Raw genomic sequence first — 23,315 nt, forward strand, 5'->3', positions numbered from 1 at the left:
CTCAAACATCTAAATGTATTAGCTTAAGCGGTCTGAAAGAAAAAAAAATTCTTTCATGAAATGACAATCCCTTCATTTTACTAAGAATACAATCTTTACACGTAAAATTTTCAGAGTTTCAATTTTTTTTTTCAAATTTGGAAAGTGTTGAATTTTGGATACATTAGGATGACCAACTAGTTTGTACCATATATTCAAACTCTAATTTCTTAACATTATAACAAAAGGCATCCTTGGGTATTTCCAAAAAAATTGATGTAATAGAGACCTTCTCTATGGCCTTTTCCAATCAGATTTCCTCACTGGTGATCCTGTACCCAACATCCATAAGAAGAGGAAACATTATATCCATGGTCAGATATGTTTGGAAATGATAAGAGATTTAAATTTAACTTGAGAATATATTTAACTTAAGAATATATTTAACTTTTGAAATGGTAAATTTTTTAGAGTTTTGTAAAATCTTTTCAAAATTTCCTTTTCCTTCTATTTCAAGAGATGTACTATCGATTGTAAAAATATTTGACATGCTTGAGTTGGTATGACATTCAGATAAAATTTTACTATTAGGAGTCATATGAAAGGAAGCGCCAGAATCAAGAAGCCAAGGAGTTTTTCCGGGATCAAAGAAGGATGAAACTACTGTTGTAGTTGAGGCTTCATTTGAAGAAGATACCCCTTTGAGAAGTGGTTGGAGAATCTCCATAAGTTGTGACATTGATACGAGTGCATCATTAGTTTCTTGTGAAGAGCCAACTGAAACCACCTTATTTTCCTCCTTTCTTCTAAACACTGGGCATTGAGGCTTAGTGTACTGGGGTTTATGACAGTTATAACAAATAATTTTTTTCCTGTCATATTCATTGCCTTGTTCCGATAAGGCTTGTTATCATGTTCATTTCCTTGTTTCTAATGAGGTGACTTCTTGGGGCGCATGTAGTTTCCCGGTCTAGAGACGGCCAAAACTGAGACGTCTTCATTTTTCAAAGAGTGCCCTTTTAGCCTATTCTTTACCATACTCAATTCTTTAATAGTGTCAACAATAGAGGGCACTTTCTTTATATGAAGAACGGATTTGGTGCTTTCAAACTCCGGTCTCAAGCCATTTATAAATTGATAGAAATGTTCCGCATGAAGTTGCTTTTGCCGGAGCTCTATATCTTCTGCGTAATGCCACTTAGGCTCAAGAATAGATAATTTTTATTAAAGTTCGGATAATTTATTGCAGTGTTCCCTAATATTTTTGTTTTTTTGAGTGATTGTCCGAATTTTATTTTGAAGATTGCACACATGAGTAATATCCTTAAGAGAATACATATTCTTAAGGTATTCTCAAGTTTTGTTAGCATGCTCAAATTTTGCGAGACTAGAACATTTTTTAATATCCACGCTATTGATTAACAAAGACATGATCTTGGCATGCCCATTCTCCACTCTTTCCATTTTTTTTCATAAGTGGCTAGTGCCTTAGTCTTCTCACCATCTATAAGAGGCATTTCTTTTTCGTTTTCTACCTTTGTGAGGGCTAGTTTAGGCTCCGGATCAAAATCATTAATCAATCTCCATAATCCTTTTCCCCATATGCGGTGTTTCATTATTGAATACCACATTGCGAAATTAGTATCATTGAGTTTCATGGGTACGATGGTGACTTTCTCATTGTCATCCATCCTTACATAGTAGAGACAAAGAAAAGAAAAGAAAAGAAAAGAAAAGATAATAGATGAGAAATGAGAGAGTAGTAGTATGAGCACACCACCACGAATACACGAGCACTTGAATCACCAAGAAATTCATTCTTTCTTCCACTAGCATGGAAAACGAGGCAGTACACAATCCTCTAGAGTCAAGAGCGAACCTTGCTTTGATACCATGTAAAAAAGCGAAAGCCACCAACAAGATCCACCACAATATTAAAATGAATACACCAAAAGCCACAAATGGGCTCACTCACAAAACACACCAAATGCCACAAATGAGCTCACTCACAAAACCCACACAAGGGGCAAAACAAGTAGCTAAAATAAACATTTTATTTATAACCTTCATGCAAGAAGCATGCAAATGGGAAGGGGTTTCACCTCTATATATACACAAGCAAGAAGAACTTCCAAAGCGACGTTGGGAGAGGCCCAACGTCTCTAAATAGAGTTGTTGGACCTCTCAAACGTCTCTTTTGGTTGGCTAGTCAACAAATGTTTACTAGTTCAATTTAAACAAAAGGAGAAAAATATATATTTATATAAATAAATAAACAAACACAATATATATATATATATATATATATATATATATATATATATATATATATGTACAATTTTTAACACTAGGCACCAACACTAGCTTCTTCTAACTAGGAAAAAATATTGAAAAACTTATATAAAGTATAATATAGCGAAAAAAGTTCTATTTACTAAGAAAAAATATAGAACCCATCAATCAAAAGATATTATAATATTGAGATAATCAACTGGTTTGTTTACATTTAAGAAAAAATAAAAATATTAAAAAATTGTATAAGATACTAAAATATTTTTAAAGATTTTTTTAATATATATACATATATATATATATATATATATTATAGGTGTTATATATATATTTAAATATATATGTGAGGAATTCATATTTCAAATGAATACTCTTTAAAAAATGTTTTTGTATTTATGAAACATATGCTTGTTATTAATTTTTGATAAAATTAAATAAAAACCGTGACTCACCTGAGTCATCGAGTCAGGTTTGGCTGATCTGATACCGAATTCCGAGAATGCCAACCATGATTTGGTACATGGCTGAATTAAGAGACTTGGCATGGGATCATTGTGCACTGGTTTATGTAGGAAATAGGTTGCTCAACTGGTGCAACTATTTGTAAGAGAGATTCATGGAGGCATTTCTAGGATGAAACATTATTTAACTGACACAAGGCTTAATGTGGCCACATGCACTTCTAAACATCTGTCGTGAAATGACAGATGCATGAGATCTTGAAGGAATCTCAAAGGAAGAGAAAAAAAAACAGTAGGCGACAGACAAAAATTAGGGGTTACGATATGTTCCAACCCTGGGAAGAGCTAGAAATGCCACCTGAGGTGTATGGGGAAGTAACTAATAGTGTGGCCGGCCTTGTTGAGGAGTTTTATGAGTAGAAGGGCAAAGACGTGGAGGTATGGACAGACAACAGTGGTACTGGACGTGTACCATCTCGTGGTGGACCTGGTGGTAGTAGTACAGGAAGAAGGGGAGGAGATAGGGGATTTACGAGTCCAAGACGTGAGATTGATACCTATTTCCCACCTAAGACAACCCTTGGAGCTCAACCAGATATACGTTCTGCCATGACCTCTAGTCAAATGATTGAACATTCAGATCTAGCAGTTGGCCATTTTTTTATGAGACTTGCACATCATTCAACGCTGCAAACTCGTATCATTTTCAAGCTATGGCTGATCCAATAGCTAGTATAGGAGTTGGTTACAAGATTCCCTCCTATCATGCATTGAGGGACCGGATTTTGAAGCAAGTTGTTGCAAAAGTGAAGCAATGGTGTGATGAGTTCAGAGTCTTGGAAGACAGGGCTGCATGGACAGACAAGTGACAATGAAATTTGGTAAATTTTTTTGTTTTTTGTTCTAAAGGTGTTTTGCTTTTGAAATCCGTTGATTTGTCTAATATACAAAAGATGACAAAGGAGTTGTTTGTGATTTTAAAGATGTGGTGGAGCATGTTAAGCCTAAAAATGTGGTCCAATTCATTACTGATACTGCAACAAACTTCAAAGTTGCTGGATTAAAGTTGCAAGAGAAATATAAATGCTTTGTATAGTGTCCATGCTTAACACATTGGATTGATTTCATGCTTGAATATATTAGTGAGATGGAGGGCATTTCTGAGTGCATTGAAATGTGCAAGAAAGTAACAAAATTCATTTATAATCATTCTACCATCCCAAACTTGATGAGTAGGTCTACCAAGTAGCCGAGTTGATATGCCTTGCATTGACAAGGTGTGCTACAAATGTTTTGACTGTACAAAGCATTGTCATTCATCAAAATGAATTAAAGCAATTGTTTGCTTCAGATGAGTGGTTTGCAATGGAGATTGCGCAAAAATATATTGGGATTGAGATAAGGGAGATAGTCTTCTCCATGGAGTTTTGGAAGAGGTGCAATATGTTTTTGAGGATGACAGTGCCACTCATGAAAGTGTTGAGAACAGTGGACAGTGATGAGGCTCCAGCTATGCCTTGTATGATTACATGGACATGGCAAAAGAATATGTTAGAGAAAATTTCGACAACAAGAAAAAATATTATATGCCAATGGCAAAGAGAATTTTTTTAACTCTCTATATGTACGGGTAGAATAATTTGGTTATTTGTTGCTTTATCTGATATAAAATTCTGGAGAAATTTCAGAAAGTCACTAGAACGGGTGATCTCAAAAAATACTGCAATGATGACGATTGGATGTTTTGGATCATAACACTTGACTAGGTAGTTGGAATGGTAGATCAATTTTGGCATATGGATGTAGCTCTTTGTGGGTATTTAAGAAAGGCCCAAAATCTAATAGTAACAATAAGGAAGTTGCAACAAGGAAAGGGAGATTGGCTACAATGAATTCATTATGTACTTAACTAAATGAAAGATTCGCTTTGGCATACGGTCTAACATTGGCATGGGAAACTATCCTTCCTTGCTTTTTTATATGCTTGCTGGAGAAGATCTGTGAAGCCCAGGAATGCTGTGTGACTGAACTCGAACTCGAACTCGAACTTGAACTCACCGAAGTATATGCAATGATTTTAAAATGCTGATGTTATTAAAATTGGCAGGTTGAGGATATCTCATGGATCACCGACTTTACGGGCTTAACATCTATTTTTTTTTCTAGTAAAGAGCATGTGTGCGTGTGTGTGCATTTTATTGTTTGACTTCTTTTTCTTCTCGTCATCTCTTTTATCTGCTTGAGTTCTTCTGGCCTCTAATTGGCAAATTTTGGACAAAATGTTGGCAAGAGAGGTGGTTGAAGGGGGGGGGGGGTGGGGAGAAAAGAGGAGTGGTATGGCATTATTGTCTATTTTCCTTGCACAATTTTTTGAATTTTGTTTTTGTTCCTATTGCCAGACTTTTTTTATTTAATTGGCTTCAAGTTGAAAATACGTGCATTCTCAGTGATAGTGTGTCATCATTTTTCTTTTCACATTCTTGACACCTCTAAGGTTTTTTTTGCTCTTTTTCTTCCCTTTTTTAATACATGGAGAATCTACTGCATTTCTTCTTAAGGATGGTTTCTCAGGGTTAAGACTTTTTCTTGTGCTTCCTTGCTGTAGCTTGGTCAGGCTTTGAGCACTCGTCCAGATATATTACCTAGTGCTTACTGCCAGGAACTTACTAAGTTGCAGGTACTATTACTATCCATCTTTTTTTTTGGCTATTTCACTTTTGGTTAGTGAGTTCAGAAAGCGGTGTATATTGTGTTGCAAGTATTTGATGCCATGTTTGTAAAAAAATATTAGTTTGGATTATTAACAGTTCAAACCATTGTTACTGGGAGCATAAAGAGTGGGAATCCCGTTTCCTAAGAAGCCCGATTTGAAAGCCGGTAGTAGTCCACTTCCAAAATATGCAGGAGTCCCAATTTCTACTATGAGGAATCCTGACTCCACATATTCAAGAAACTTTATTCTTGAGATTAAGGATGGGTTAATATTTGGTGCTATTGAAGGCACAAAACAGTATAAATTAAATAACCTTTCTTTCACATTTTTTTGGGTTTTTTTTGTACATCGGACCTTATGAATGTGATCTAGAAGGTTTGTTTAGTAGAAAATGAGTTTTGAATCATGTCATTGTGAAATGTAAGCAGGTTTTTTCAAGGGCTTTAAAAATCAACGGCCCACAATACACTAAAATTTCACCACTCAAAAAAATCATATTTTTGACTGAAATAACACAGTCCAATATTTGATCCTCAGCAAACAAGCCGTGCTGAACACATCTATGTGGTCAGATTGAGTCGATAAAGCCTGAACCTCTGATTTCCATTTCAATAGTTCTGTGCCTTGAATAACACAAAATATTAACCAAGTGTGTATATATATTTATATATATCAAACACCATACAAGAATGGATAAAAACAACATTTCATGCACCTTAAAATGGATGAAAGCAGGCAATGGATCATGTCAATTGAACATTGGTCTGACCCATATCCTATGAAGTGCTAGTACTAGTATCTGTGTCGACATGGGTACAACACCCTTCTTGCAGTACCTTACATAGGAATTGAGATTCTTTAAGCAATATTTTATTAAATTATTAAATATTTTTTACCAAAAAGTACCATAAATGTTTATAATGTGAATTGGCATTTATGACGCAAAGGAAAAGAAGAAAATTCCATTGGCACAAGTGCAAAGTGAAGCACTGGTTGTGATTCAATGCATATTTATTGTATGGGTTTTATCCCATCTTATATTGGTTCTTCTTTGGGAATAATGGCTATTTGCTTCTGATGGAGTATATTTTACTTCATGTCTTCTCTGTATTTCGTGTGAACCAGTCTTTGTTTGTGGCATGCATCTCCCTCTCTCTCATATTTTTATCTGTTTTTTTCTGCCTCAGGACCAAATACCACCCTTTCCAACTCATGTTGCTCTAAAATCTATTGAGTCTCAACTGGGTGCTCGAATTTCACAAATATTTGCTGACATCAGTCCAGAACCCATAGCAGCAGCATCATTAGGTCAAGTATATAAAGGTTAGTAAAGGACATGCCATAGTTTCTTTTCAAGATATAGTAGTACATCTTGGATGGCATTATTCGTGCAACTCTTGGAGAGTAAAGATCTTTGTCTGATATTTAGTATGTTTAATTCCTTCCATGTTTCCAATTCCTGCAGCTCATTTGTCTTCTGGAGAGCTTGTAGCTGTTAAGGTGCAGAGGCCTGGTATGTTGCTTTCATTGACACTTGATGCCCTGTTGTTTCATATGATTGGTGGGCAATTGAAGCGGTTCACAATGGCCCGAAGAGATCTTTTGGTAGCAGTAAATGAGATGGTGAGCGTTGTTTTTTTACCTCACTTGAGTTGTTAGACTTTCTTTGTTAAAGTTTGGAATGAGATAATCAATCAAAGTTAGAAACAGTTATTAGATCATTAACTTTGGCAAAACATATATGGTTCTGGAATCTGGACCATATTAACCTGTGCAAAATTTTATATTATGAATTTGCTATTTACATCCTACTTCTAGCATTCCTCTGAGAATGCTATTTATCAATAGGATGTCCTTTTTTGATCTTTGTTTCATATTTTGGAATTCATGCCTGTTAAGTCTTGCCATCCATGGAATTCTCAATGATTGACTGCCTTCTCTCTTATCTCTAATTTACAAGGATCTACAAAGCTTTCAGCTAATTATTATAAGTTGTAACATGTTTTGAACAGAGGCTGGATAGAACAGCTTTACCTGATTTCTGCTGTGGATAAAAGGAAAAATGTATAGCATGTTTTTAGTCGCTTGCATCTGATTTGTGCCTATTATTGACATCATTTTCTTGGAGGCTTAACCAACCTAAGTCACACAGACTCGGCTATAAGGTCGACGCACCCGTGTCGACACGCCCCGACACGGGTGCGGCTTCGGACACGGGGCAGACACGGTCAACCAAGTGTCGGACTCGGTCAACGCACTGAGGCCGAGTCTGTCTACATTTTGGACTCGGTCAACTTTGACCAAGTTTATTTTTGTCCATTTTTTAGGGTAAAAGATGTATAAAAACTAAAAAATTGATCTTTATATATATATATATATATATCCCCTAATGGGCACAACTTTCACTATATATATATCCCCTAATGGGCACAACTTTCACCGAGTCTTATTATATATATATATATTTAAAATATATATACATATATATTTTTAAAAATATATACATATATACAGCCGTGTCCCCGTGTCCAAAATTTTTGAAATTGCTCCGCACCCGTGTCGCACCCATACCCGTACCCGCTCCTGCACCCGCACCCGCACCCGCACCCATGTGACATAGTAATCAACCTTTTTATGATGACAGCTCACAGCAAAAAGTGTACAGCTCGCAGGATTTTTTTTACACCACAAGAATAATCAGCAAAGAGATTGGGATTTTTGATGAAATATTAAAGAAGAGTGAAAGAATAAGAAAGGAAACTTAAGAAAGGATTCAAAGGAAGAGATTTAAGAAAAGAGAATTAAGACAGATTCAAGAGAGAAAAGATTTAAGAAAGATTTCAAGAAGGGGAATAGGAATAAAGAGATATTATTCTTTTTTGAGAGGAATAAGGAAATAGAAGAGAAACCAACCAGGAGAGAACCGGTGAAAGAGAAGAATCAGCAGCAGCTTTGTTATAATTTGGTCCAGCTTTAAGAAATTAACCATCCTGAATATATATATATATATATATATATAGGGATTTGCATGAGCATTCAAAACTCACGAAAATTCAACCTGCACATATATATAAATATGTATTTAATACTTAAGCCGAAATCGACAAAACTGAATATATGTTAGTATATATATACTCGGCAAGCATAAGCAGGAAAAAAAATTGTTAACATGTATTACATGCATGTTCAATTTCAAATCAAGAAAGACATCTATAAAATCGAAATCATACATATTTTCAGGATTTGACACTCTAGAGAAATCGATAACCACAAAGAAATAAACATATGTACACACACACACATATATATATATATATATATATATATATATATAAAAGCATCACTTTATATAAGAATATATACCTTTTGAATCAGATTTTCCTTTTTCATCTAATACTTATACATAAACTGATTTATACGTATTTCTTCCCGTACGAACTTAGAGGAAAACCCGTACCTTGATCGAAAAGCGAAAAAAGATCGGAAAAATCGATGGATGTATGAAGAAAAACTGTTTTCCTTATTCTCCTTTTCTTTCTTCCTTCTCTTTTCTCCCTTTCTCTCCTCACACGATTTTGAGTTTTCGCTTTTTTTCTAACTCTCTCTAACTCCCACTCTCTCTCTCTCTAGAACACTAGTTCTAGAGAGAGAGAGATACCTGTTAGGAAAAGCCACGAGGAAAAACCACGAGCAAGAGACAATCAAAAGGAAACAAAGAACAAGAACGATCAAACAAAACACAAGAACACAGATTTACGTGGAAAAACCTCTCCTCAAATCCGAGAGAGAGTAAAAAACCACGGCCGCCCAGAGAGAAATTTTATTACCCTTAACAGACAGTTACAAGTTCGGGAAAGAAAAGCGAGAATATAAACAAGGCAAGGGCGACAACCCTAACCCTAACCAAATCGGGTCGGATCCACTGAAAACATAAGTCCCAAACATAAGACCCGCGCCGGGGGGAGCCCCCGGACCCCCTTCCCGCAGGGGCAAAAACAGTGAATCAGGCTCCACAACTCATCAATACCAACCCCTTATATAATATTTTTTAATATTTTATTTTCTTTATTTTTTTTCTAATTTGATTTAATCTAGAAGGGGGTGACGTCCCCTCTAGATAGCCTTAATTAAATAGAGTTCTACTTCATGTAGAACTCTACACTACCTTCTAGATATTATTCTTTTAATTAATTATTTAATTTAATATTCTAGAGAATATTCTAGAGGGTGTCGCCCCTCCGGAAGACCTCTATGAGGTAGAGTTCTACACTTTTAATTTTAAAGGTGATTTTAAAGTTTTAAATTGGCCATGAATGAATTTCGAATCCAGATCTGGATCCAAGATCCAAATCTATATGGATCCTACCTGAACCAGATCCTAGTCAATATGGATCTTGGACTGGGTCTAGATCCATATTAGCTTGGATCAAATGGAGCAGATCCAGTTTGAGCCAATTCAGAAAAAATGTTAAAAATAGAGGCCAGTCATTTTTGACAAATGCGATTTTCGGGCCAATCGTAATCCGATTTTGAAAAAATAGGCCGCCAATGTGATCAGTATTTTGAGGCGAATCTAACGGTGTTCATACCTGAATTTAACCTGAATTTTGCTCTATTTTTGCTTGAATTTAAAGGTTAAAAACAATTTTTTTTCAAATTATATTTAGCTCAACTAGGTCTTGTTAGTGGGCTCTGGGCCACACCTAGACCCAACTGAAGTCACCTATAAAGTAATATATTTTTCTATGATTTTATCAATTTAGTTAAATATATAATTTAAAAATCATATTTATCAATTTTAAAAATCATGAAAAATATGAAATATTACACATATAGATGCATATAATCAGATTTAGTGATTTTTATCGTTCATGCCGTTGAATATATATATGGATTCACATATGTTCAGATTTCTGGTCATGTAAAGAGTTACATGTATTTAGGTTTAATAGTTTTATTAAATTATATCTAAAACTATGCATGAAGTTTCAAATTGTCGATTTTGATATTCATATACCTGAATATATGATGCCAATTTTTTTAATGACTATACTTGCTGAATATATATATATATATATATATATATATATATATATATATATATATATATATATATATATATATATATATATATATATATATATATATATTCGAGTCTGTCGACCTTCTTGATCATTATCTGAATATGTGCATATAGTTCATGTGTAATGATTTTTAGCCTCTCTGAAAATATAATATGGTTCAGATTTGTTCGTTTTGCTCATATATATATACATATGTTCAGATCTGATAATCTTTTTGACATGCATACAGCTGAATATATTTTACTGTTCAAACCTAACGTGTGGATACATATGCATATGAAATTATGCATCTTAGTAGGTTTTACTTTTTCAGACTATATAAGTTGCATGCATATACATATGAAATTATGCATATGAAAATATGTTTTATTCAGATATGCCGAGTTCATGCTCGGGCAGATGTGGTTTAGATCTGTTGAGTATATGCATGCAGATCCGAATCAAATCTGCCGAGTTTGCATACACCTTGATTTGGACCAGATCTATCGAGTTCGTGCTCGTATCGTTTTGATTAAGACCTGTTTGGTTGCAGACTTCTGAATTTGAATGCATGCATGTGTATTTCGGTTTAGATCTGTCGTGACACGTACTCATGTATGTGCTTATGTTTATATTCAGTTTTTATTGAGTTTAGCATATATAGATACACATATCAACATGTGTTGTCATGTACACAGGTCTGGCCGACCCATGTACATGTTTGTGAATATGTAGATGGATCACCCAGCAGGCTGGTTGTTGTGTATTTTGGTTTGGCCGACCCATGTACATGATTATGATAATATACATAGATCAACCAACGTGCTGAAAATACGTATTTTCAGTTTAGCCGACCCTTGTAAATACATGGGTCAGCCCCAGTTGTTGGCTTGTAAAAATTTCTGCATAGTTGTTGAAATTGGTCATGTACATGTTTAATATTGATATATGTATTCTTTTTGAAACAATATATAAATCTGATCCTGATTTGATTATTTTGCAATTGTGCATATTATACACAAATTTGAAAATAAATTGATGATTGCATGACCGAGATCATATGCATGTTTTATTGTTTATGCATGAAATTGATCATGATGATGTGTTTTGTAAGCATCTATTTGCATGCGTATGTGCTTGGATTAATGTGTATTCATTTTGTGTGTTTTTAATGTGCATTGTGAACATGTTTGAAAACCGTGTGTATTGCATGTTCACTAAAATTTTGCAAAGATATATAAATCACTTTTGAGATGTGTTGGTGGTCAGATGTGAACCACTGCGGGTCGTGTAGGTCAGGAGCATGTGTTGCTCCAATTGTTGATTTTATTTATGCAATGCAAAAGTTTATTTATGAAAATTTATTGGTTTTCCAAAGTTAATTGCACTGTTAAATTGTGAGGGCCAGGGACCGAAATTTGTTGGTTTTGCATATTGATTTGCAAAATGGTTCTTGTGTAATGAACTTGAAAATTTATTTGAAATGGTAAAAGAGACCAAACATTGTAATTAATCTTTTCTTTGATATCCCTTTCACAGTGTGAGAATCTTGGATCATGGTCATTGGGTGACCTGATGATACTAAAACTTCGTGTGCGATTGTGTTCCTTGACCCGATATGGTGGTTCACCTCTCGGCCATGGTTTTAGAGAGATTCAACCACTTTGCCGGGGGGTGTTGTTGTTGACTCAACTGTAGTTATTGGTGTACCAAAAAAGTGGTGTCAGTGGATGTTGATTTCCCTGATGTCTCGACATTAGATGCTGATTTCTAATGTTCCGATAGATGGTGTTGATTCTTAATATCGGCCGAAGAACAAGTGTGGAACCCAATAATAAAATAAAAATTGTGTGCTAAACTATAACTGAAAGCTTAACTTGAATTTTGAGAATTTGTATCCGTTTCGAGTACCCTCGGGTTTAAGGAAAAGTGAAAATTAAATTTTTGTGCATTTAATAGGGATATGCATGAAAAAACAACTTCGATAAATAACTTAATAAGTTATTCACGCATGTACATTGAATCATGCATATTTTATTGTTCAACATTAGTTCATGCATTCATGCTTATTTGGTTTCACGTGATATTTAGTTGAATGCTTGAATAGTAGAATAAATGTGGTAAGTTATTACTTGTGATTCCTTTAAAATTTATGAATGAATTTGTTTATGCTATTTCTTTTACTCTTTGGATTTTTAGAAAAATTTGTACAAAGGACTTCGGTTATTACCCATTTTCTTAAAACTGTTTTATAAGACATGGATGCTCAATGACTAGCTGGCTAAAGACTGCTAGCCTTGTGATTGGTTTCTGGTTTCTGGTTTATGACAGGATGGTTCGATTTGATATAGATGATTTTATATCTTAGATTATTTGACAATTTGTTATAAATAAATAAAGTTTGAATTATTCTTGAGTTGATTCAATGCACGGTATGGTTTGTGGTTTGGTATATTAAATCTGTGATGCCCCGGATCTTTGAGTTAGTTTCCGCAATTGTTTAAAAAAAAATCACTATTTTTACGAGGGTCGGTTGGGGTCATTACAACTATGGGCAAAGAAAATTTACTAATGAAATGCTTAGAAAAGCTTGTAGTGAAGTATGCATAATTAAAAAACAAAGTGCAAAGGCATATTCAAAAGGGACAAATGCAAAATACAAGCACAAAAGTACATAAGCATAAGTCCACTGTGGGACAACACGAAGAGACAACAAAGGGCAACACATACAAGTCAAAAATATATTGAATATATGCTTGGGAAAAGCATAAACTTATGCAAGACAATCAATCATGGAATGATGCATGCAACTAAATCATAATGCAAAATACATGAAAATATTTTAACAACCATTTCTCATAAAAGAGCAAATGAGTTTAGAAAAATTATAAAGAGATTAAAAAATCTTATACATCATAATAAATGAATTTTTCAAATTAAAATACTAGTTTGACCATCACAAGAAATCACCTCACTAGACTTCAAATCCTCAAAAATCAAGTATATCAACGACTAGAACAAGAGTATAAACATAATGCCACCAAAAGTCCAAAGACACACACAAATGTGTGCATAAACATCTCTTGTCTACATATAATGACACTTAAATCAAGTTTATCAGCGACTAGAATAAAACATAATCATAATGCCAACAATGAGCTAAAAATACATGCAAAGGTGTGAATAACTATCTCTTGTTTACGACACTAAAAAAACAAGTGTATCAACGATTAGATCGAAAGTATAATTACGATGCCAACGATGGGCTAAAAACACACACGAAGGTGTAAACAAATATCTCTTGTCTACATATAATGACACTTAGATAAGAGGCATAACAAGGAAAAGACCCTTGAAGTAAGAAAACTCATAATGGAAACACACTAATGTTACTAATAAGAATATCAATTTTAACAATCTTTCGAAACACTATGGTTTAAAAAAAATATGACCATCGTAGATAAACAAAATTATAAGCATACATAATAATAACAATGACAAAAAACAAATGAGTGATCCAACACACTCGTAGATCTAAAAATCAAACAACCTTCAATTAAAGCAAAACTATAAGTTGACAATCTAAACTGACATAAAACGATGTGCATACAACTCACCTCAACAAACACGTCTAATTCAAGGATAAGAAGGCCAAGAGAAATGATGCATAAAATTTTGTGATGGACAAAATCAATGCCATAAGAAGACAATAAATACTCACGAAAATCAATTTCCAAATATGTGAGTTCATATCAAATAACTGATTTGAAAAAACAAGTTTCAAACCAAATTCAATAAAGGTAGATGAAAACCTTAGCATGAATATAGTGCAATCATATGCACAACAATATGTCAATTGATCAATTATATGTAATACATGGTGTATTATAATCATTTTTCACAAATTTAAACAAGCAAGCAATCTACAAGGATCATGTTCAATTTAAACAATCAATATAGAGAAGATGAAAATTTTGAATTACCTTTCATAAATTTGCCAATCAAGGAACACGTGCACCAAGGCACAAAGATTCAATAAAAAGAGACAAGAATAATAGTTTTAAGAAGCTTAATTTAAATCATCATAAGTCTACTATGAGACAATGAAGGCACATATGTAGAGATTCATGAAGATCTTTCATATAGATGTTTAATACATAATTTTCTTTAATCACGAACTCACATATGTCATATAAGAAATTTTGCAACAAGTATAAAATCTCTAAGATTCATGATATAAAATATCAAAGAAAGAAACCACTAAGAGTTGCAAAAGGACACAAGTATCCAAGTAAATAAATCATCAATGGGCAAAAACACATAAAGTTACTAGACTCAACAAGGATTTTTCAAAAATAAGTTTTAACACAAAGGGAAACAAGGTTTCCCAAAGATGTTCACTAAATCAACAAAGTGGATAGTGGACACTTAAAGAGTTTCACCAAAGCATCAAAAGAACATACACAAGCCACAAGAGTCCACCAAAACATCAAAAGAACATACACAAGCCACAAGATGGGCTCACACACCAAATCCACCCAAGGTGCTTAACACAACAATAAAAATAATATTTTATTGATGATAGAATAATGTAAGAAGCATATGATATGTGATATAAGTATTTGCCAAGAGATGCTCATAAAGGCCTTTAGGGATACATGAAAACCTATGTCACAGAAACTCGGCAAACTGGGTGCCGCACCCGCGTGGACGCGACGCGGGTGCGCGTGCAGGTGCAACACTCAGTGCGGTCAACCTGACCCTGGGTGCGTTGACCGCACCCAAGGTCATTTATGTCCAACTTTTGAACTTTATATATATATTTATTTATTTATATATTTTTGCCGCACCCCCCACCCCCACACCCAAGTTTTTTGAAAGTGCAGCACCCTCGCACCCACACTCGCACTTGCACTTGCACTCATGTGACATAGATGAAAACCACTAAGACTACATACTAAAAAGGGTACAATAAATTAATTTATAAATAACAAGTATGCAACAAATCAAGAGCCTTTAATCAAGAACAAAAGTGTCCACCAAAGCTCTAAATGGACAAATACAACAAGTGTCGAAGGGCACACCAACAAAGCCCACAAAAGGGCATACAAGTAGGTTCAATTACAAAAATATTTTATTCATTCATCAAAGTGCAAGAAACATGAAGAACATGTAATTAGAATTTTAAAATCCTTAAGAAATCACATATTTACTTAGTACATAATTTTTAACATGCTTTGATAAAACAAAAGTACTAGCATACTCAAAATATACTTCGAATCAACATGCTCACACAAGAGCCAACAAAACAATAATATATTTAAAAGGAGATTTAAAAGAAAGATTTAATTTCAATTAATTTTAAAAACACGTCCAATTTTTCAATATAAAATACCAACAAAATCAATTTTTGACATTTTACCATAGATGCTTCACCAAATATAAAACACATACTGGAATGTGAGATCATCGAGTCCAAGTCATATACCAATTTAGAGTTTTCTTTAGAAGACCAAACATGAACAAGATACCAAGACCAAGATGCCAAGCTCTGATACCATGTCATGAAATAACGCGGGTCTCAATGCACTCCAAAAAGAGCTCTAAGTGTTGAAAATAATGCATTTGATCTATGTCACATAGGTGCGGGTACAGATGTGGTCATGCGGCACTTTAAAAAAACTTGGGTGCGGGGGTGCGGGGAGTGTATATATATATATATATATATATATATATATATATATAATTTTTTTTAACAGTTTTAAGTTAACACTACACATATTTGTGTGCATTTATGTATTTATATATATAATATAGATAAAAATAAACTTGATTAAGGTTAACTGAATCTACTTTTGGATAGAAATGGACCTCAATGTGGTTGACCTCACCTAACAAAGGAAGCTGTGTCCAAGTGTCGCACCCGCGTAAGTTTATTCATTGTCCTGATAAAATAAATGTTTTGATTTCATTGTGACACCCTCCCTATATGCAACTTAGGGAGTACTACTCCTTTCTATCTTAAGAATAATTAACTGATGTTAGTTTGTTAGCGTTCCAAGAGGTTCCTTCTCTAGCCATTCTTATCATTGATCAATTATGTTCAATAACATTATTATTTCTTTACATGTACTTTTGTTCTTGCTGCATGGTGAATCTTAAAATTTTTAAAAGAAAAAAAAAATGATAAATATTTAACTATTGACTTAGCTTCTATGCATATCTACTAAAAAAAGACTTAGTTTCTATGCATATATGATCACCTCCAATGCAGGAACGATAATCTGCCATTCTTTTACAAATATTTGGTGCTATGTGAAGCCATTTTCTAAATTAAATTTTTGCTCATAATTTTGATTTTAGCGTGAACATAGAGGCAGTTTATTCTTATGATTTAGTTTTTCCTGCCGGAACAGGTGAGGCATATGTTTGCAGAGATTGATTACATCCTCGAGGCACAAAATGCTGACCGGTTTGCTGCTCTTTATGCTTCTTATCCGAGTAATTCCTTTAACTTTCTATCTGATGCATCCTTTGATCTTTATTGATCAATAGGCTTCTTCCCCTGCTTTTAAGCACGCTTTTGCATGGAGCCAGCCTCTAAGTCAGATTCATAAAATATTTATTTTATAACTTTAACTTGAAAGCTAGACATACAGTTTTAACCTGCTCTTGTATATTATCCTTAATAGACCTTACAGCTTGTTTGTGTAAAATTTTGATTATTAATTGACTGCCTCCTGACACTGCACAGATGACATAGAGAGGATATTTGCTTTAATTCTGCAATTCTTGTTTCTGAGTCAGCATATATCTACCCACAAAGAGGGAAAAAACTTAAACTTCTCAAAGAAAAAAGAAGAAAAAAAATATATCCAAAGAGGCTGGTTTTCTTCTGCTGCATCTTTCTGAAGTAGTTCATTCTCTTGTCTGATAGCATTGACGTGATATATCTGCTGTCTTTGGGGTGTGTGAGTAATTAGTTTCCTCATTCACAAAATTTCCAGCTCTACTCCATTTTTCACTCAGATTTTTTTCTCTTAACCATAGTTATCATTCCCTAGCTTGTTTCTCTTAAAGTCTCTATTCTAAGATGTGTATCCATTTTTTAGGTTATCCATATGGATTTATTATTATTATTATTTTAAGTTTTGCTTGAGCAATTTCTCTCCAGTTGTGGGCTTTTACTTATTTTATCTATTTAAACTCCACCTCTGTTTTTTAACCTTCTCATTTCAGTGAGATTGCAGCAATATCACTCTTTAACCTGCTTCTTTATAATCATAACCATCTGTTGGTCCAGTATTTCTTCTTGAGTTCTCCCTTAAGACAAATCTGTTTTTTCCTTTCTATGATTTTTCAACTTTTGTATCTTCTTTGGCAGACAAGCAGGTTTGGATCCATATATTTAGTAGATGGCTGAATGTTAAAAGGAACTTGTTTTGAACCATACTTTGTTGAGAATCATCAGCAATAATTCCACAAAGTAAGCAGCACATAAAGCAGGTTTCCAGTTTCTCATGGTGATAACGTAGATGGAGACCCCTTTTAAGCCAAGTATGAGGATTGGGATGATGATCTGTGGAGATCTTGCATGTTTTAACGAAATTCTGAAAGATTAATCTTGCAGTGCATCTTGCAAAATACTTTATGACCAAAGATGCTTGAAATTACTTTGTATGCCTTGTAATCTCTTTGTGCTCATGGATATGCACTTGAGCAAGAGTTTCAATTTGAGAACCAAGGGGATAGCTCTATAAGTGTAAAAATAGTCAGGTGCGCAAGATTCTTTAATCCTTGTAAGGTGGACTTCTTGTTGTAACCCGGCTTAACCACAAGAGCATAATGTATGAACTTAACACATTGGGCTAGGCAAAGAAAATAAAATTGATGATTGACTGCTGTGCATGTTCCAGGTAGATCCACAGCCAAGTGACCAGAGGCCGCATCTCTAATTTCTTCCTCTCTCTCTGATCAATCTAAACAGAAGTAACTTATATTAGACTAGGTTGTGTTGATTATGGTTGTCTGTTGAAGGGAGCTGAAATTGATTAAATAACCAGAATGCATGTGTCTAAGTGTCCGGCTATGAATTTATACAATTGTGCCCTATGCACGCATGGTGTTTAATCCATGTGTGCGTATGCACGTGCACATGCATTCCTGCTGTGTTTGTGTGTTGGATAGTCACCCGTGCCAATGAGGGTTGTCCTTCGGTTAATTAAAAAGTGGTTTTAGCAGGAAAATCTCAGAATTTATAAAATAATAATAATAATAAATTTAAAACTAAGAAAAATTCTGAGAATGATTCAATAACATCGTGATATTAGTGCATTTGTGTTACTTTATAATATTTTCCCAGTTGTGGTAGTTTGGGTTTTTTATCTTTTTTAAGAAAAGAAACTATGAGAGACAGGCAAAATGTCATGATAAGATATGGAAACATCATTAAAATACATCTCTTGCAAATTATGATGATATTTCTCCAAAGTTCATTAACAGTAGTCAGCACCAAGTTATTCATGTAAACTAGGTACTGCATAGGAAACACAGCATAAAAGGAGTGCATTAGTTCAGTGTGTGTATGTTATTTTAAACAAACTTGAAAGGAGTGCCTTTGTTTGTGATCTCACTGAATGCAAATAATAATGGAAGTGAGAAAGTCAATAGCTTCTGCTTTGACTGCAACTGCATCAAGCTCTACTTCTCTTGCTTAATGCATATCTATCTATTCTACCGGTTATAAAGGTAAAAATAAAAAAGATGTGCTAGTGTTCATGAGGACCTGACTGTGGATAACAGCTCCATGACGAACTGCTACATTGTGTTTGTTGTCTTTCCATCATGCTGATTGTCTCATATGCTTGCGTGCAGTGAAAAAATGGATAATTTCGTGGCAGTTGTAAAAGAAAGAAACCAAATATGGGTACACAATGTAGTCAACTTCTGTCATCAGGTGTATCGTGAAGCTTGAAAAAAATAAAACTTTTATTTTCTTCTAGCTTGTATATGGAAAGTTTATATGATTTTCTCTAATGCTTAATTTGGTTTATAAGCAATTGGAGAAGCAGTTCAGTAAGTTGAAATACTTTCAAGTGTTTCATGAGTGGGATAAAGCTCAAAAGACTAGGCTTTAGGACTTAGGAGAAAATGATTTGCATTGTTTACACCAATTCTTGATTTTGCTATAAGACTAATCTCATGCCACCTTTTCTTTGCATTTTTTCTGCTGAAGATCACCAGATGTCTTTGAAGTTTGAACCTGTCTGCATATTGAGTAGATTATGATTGGTACTTCCCACAATTTATTTTGTGATGAGCATGTAGTCTATCTTGTGGCTGATCCCATCTAGACATTTTCATTTTAGTTGTCATCATGACATATTGGTGTTGGAAACAAATATTCCTTACGGTTGCCATCTTTTATCCTGTTAAGCATTAAGCAGATTCTCACCTTTCCCAACAAGTCTGATTATTCCATGAACTTTTGAAGTGCTAACAGAATTTGAAGTCCAATTCATTTTTCATTTGAGTTAATTTAACTTATTATATTAATCATTTCTGATTCACAGAAAATCGTCAGAATGTTCACAGGGCGCCCATGGCAGATGCTTTTGGAGAAAAAATGACAAACTGTATCAGGGTTCCAAGAATATATTGGGAGTTTACTCGCAAAGCTGTCCTTACAATGGAGTGGATAGATGGAATTAAGCTGATAGACTCTGATCGTCTGGAAAAAGCCTGTTTGAACCGGAAGCTATTAATTAATCAGGTATTTTTAACTTAATGGTTTCACATTTTCAATTTATCATTTTATGTTTGACTTTTTCACTTTGTGATAACAGACCTGACATATGAATATATTATTGCTCACTCAACAAGAATTCACATCTTTGAGGTATTGTTTAGGCACCTATAAGAAAATAAATGGAAAGAAAGAATAGAAGAGAAAAAAAAGTAGGAGGAGAAGAATTGGGTCAGGTTATCTGCGACCTCTTCTTATTTACTATGTTGATTATTAATAGGTACAAGATGGCCAAAGAGACCCTTACATATTCCCGTATTATGTGTGCACAACAAAGTCAAACCATCCTCAAAACAATCAGCTCAAGAAAGACAAAAGTATCCCACTTTCAACACTCACTCTCACATTTGGAGTGAGAAAAATATGTTAATCCTAACTTGTTAAGAGTTCCATATGCCTCAATTTGTTGACTGCCTTCAAAATGATGTTGGCTAGTTGATATTGTCGTCACGTGCGGAATCATGAATATTCTTTTTAGATCTTTTCTCGGTTAAATGGCAAGCCTATATTAATATGCATTGGGAGTGAGAAAAACATGTCATTCCTAACTTGTTAAGAGTCCCATATGCCTCAATTTGTTGACTGCCTTCAAAATGATGCTGGCTAGTGTGGAATCATGAATATTCTTTTTAGATCTTTTCTCGGTTAAAATGGCAAGTCTAATTAATATGTGTTGTCCTTTGGTGATAACCTATATTTTTGACAATGTGTATAGTAGATTTGTTATTGCGATGAAGTGTCATGGGTAAAGTTACCTCAATACCCATCTCAGTTAGGATTTGAATTTATCCAAATTTCTTCACTGGCATCAAGAGTCATGGCTCTATATCAGTCTTTTCACTTGACCTAGACACCAAGAGTCAAGGCTTCCACCCACAAAGACACTAGCCAGACGTAGATTTTCTTTCACCTAAGGATCCTGCTCAATCCACATCAATGTGTACCTTCACAATACAATGGTTGTTCTTGTAGAGGATTCTTTTCCCATAATTCTTCTTCAAATACCTCCACACCTTAAATGTGGCTTGCTTATGAAGGTGACTTATGGAGAAAACATGTATTGACTCAACACACTTGCAGCATAGACAAATGTCCGGCCTTGTGATAGTGAGATAAGTTAATTTTCTCATAGGATTCTCCATTACCTTGACAAAGTTCGTAAGTTTGCTCCATAAGGGTGTCTATATGTTTGCACCCTACCATGCCAGTTTCATTCAAAAGGCCTAATTGCATATTTCCTTTGGGGGATCACTGTTCTCTTGTGTGACTTCAACATTTCAATTCCAAGGAAATACGTTAATAGTTCAAAATTCTTGATATCAAATATCCAAGTAGTACTTCAACTTTGTGATCTCTACCTCATCATCACTTATTACCACTATGTCGCCCACATAAAAAATAAGGATGGTGACAGCCTTGCCTCAGAGAGGATATGGTCAACCGTCAATGTTTTCATTTGAACCCAAACTCTATAGCAACCCTACCAAACTTCAAACCAACCACGGGGTGATTGTTTCGATCCATTATTTATATGTTAGGTTTGTAGTGTATGGTTATATTTATAGTTAGTTGGCTACTGGTCACAAGATTGACCTTGTGACCAACAATCACAGCTTCTACTTTCTCAGCTGTGATTGTTCATTCCCACCTGTGACCAAAGCAAACATGCCCTTGTTAAGTGCCTTGTTTTCCTATTCTTTTCATCTCCTACATTGTCCTTATCATCTTTGTTAAAATTTAGAATTCCTTTTCTTACCCTAGTTTATGCTGTTTAGCATCAGACTTGCTGTAATTCAATAGTTTCACATGTTTCCCCACACCCAAACTTTCATTAAAGCCCTAAAATCCTTTTCACCTGTTTTCATCAAGCCTTTTCACTAAAATATGTTTCAGCTGTATTTCATCCAGTTTTATGACAACACTACCATATAGGCCATAAGGCAAGACTCATTGTGCCCTTGCTGGCATCATTGCAAGATGCAGGTTGTCATCTTGATAGTGTGTTGTGCCATCAAAATTGTAGAAAAAGGAAAAAAGAGGCAAGGATGGAAAAAAGGAGGAAAAAGAGTGACTCTTAGAGGGTTACAAAACTGGTTGAATCTTCACATGTAATACTTCAAAGTTCAAAGACTTCAAACACTCATGCTACCAGTCTAGGAGTTTCTTCTTACAACCCATTACTGATTATCTTCATTTTGGGGCTGCCACTAGCCCTAATATGGTAAAATCTCGAGGTATCTTCTCCAATTTGTTGAATCTTCTTCACCTCCATCTGTTCCTCATACATTCTAATTACGAGGCCATCCCTATGCTGACCAATAATTTCACCCTAGAAAACTTTAGCCCCAGCAGCAGGAAATTCCTTCAAAAAATCGGTCATATGCTGTCCAAACGAGATGCAACTTGCTTCACAAATCATCTAAAAACACCAGGGTATAGGACCCACACGAAACCAACCTTACTTTACGCCAGGCATAAGATACATTGCTGCCATTAGCTGGCGGGTGGTTTGTGGCTGATTCTTGATCCCAGAGCTCCAAATAGCTTGGCTACTGTGTTCATCACATGTCACACAGACCCTTCACTTAGCATGCATATCCCATATTGACACGACATGACACTCGTACACTTCACAAACACGACATGACACTTCATGGATATAGTCAAAGCAGTTTCTCACACGGTCAATATTGTGTTGTTAACTTTATCTATTTCCTTTTAAGATCTTGTTTATTTATTTTGTATCCACTTGAGTTCTTTTTTTTAAAAAAATTTGTCATCAATTACATTACATGTCAATTTCAACTTGGTTTTGTTATTGATGTTCCTAATTATAGTGATTTAGAATTGTTTTATACATACACTCACACACGTATACATACATCTATCTGTGTACGGCCATGTCCCCACGTCCTAATTTTTAAAATTAGTGTATAGTACCAAGTGTCTCCGCATTGTGTCCTGTTTCCACATCTGTATCCATGTGACAGTGTTCAGCCAAT

At 34.6% G+C, this 23,315-nt stretch overlaps 1 protein-coding gene across 2 annotated transcripts in view; it reads left to right on the plus strand.

Annotated features, from left to right (window-relative positions):
• LOC149835622 (Protein kinase superfamily protein) overlaps positions 1-23,315 on the plus strand; it is a 49,448-nt gene that overhangs the window by 17,525 nt on the left and 8,608 nt on the right. For both annotated transcript variants that reach the window (XM_090010595.1, XM_090010594.1), the window contains exons 6-10: positions 5,338-5,409; positions 6,633-6,768; positions 6,911-7,068; positions 16,925-17,009; positions 20,081-20,280. In XM_090010595.1, coding sequence (XP_089866721.1) covers positions 5,338-5,409; positions 6,633-6,768; positions 6,911-7,068; positions 16,925-17,009; positions 20,081-20,280 — 651 coding nt within the window. The remainder of the gene's footprint in view (positions 1-5,337; positions 5,410-6,632; positions 6,769-6,910; positions 7,069-16,924; positions 17,010-20,080; positions 20,281-23,315) is intronic.

This window comes from Nuphar pumila, chromosome 6, assembly GCF_984573655.1.
Source record: "Nuphar pumila chromosome 6, dmNupPumi1.hap1.1, whole genome shotgun sequence".
Taxonomy (NCBI): Eukaryota; Viridiplantae; Streptophyta; class Magnoliopsida; order Nymphaeales; family Nymphaeaceae; genus Nuphar; species Nuphar pumila.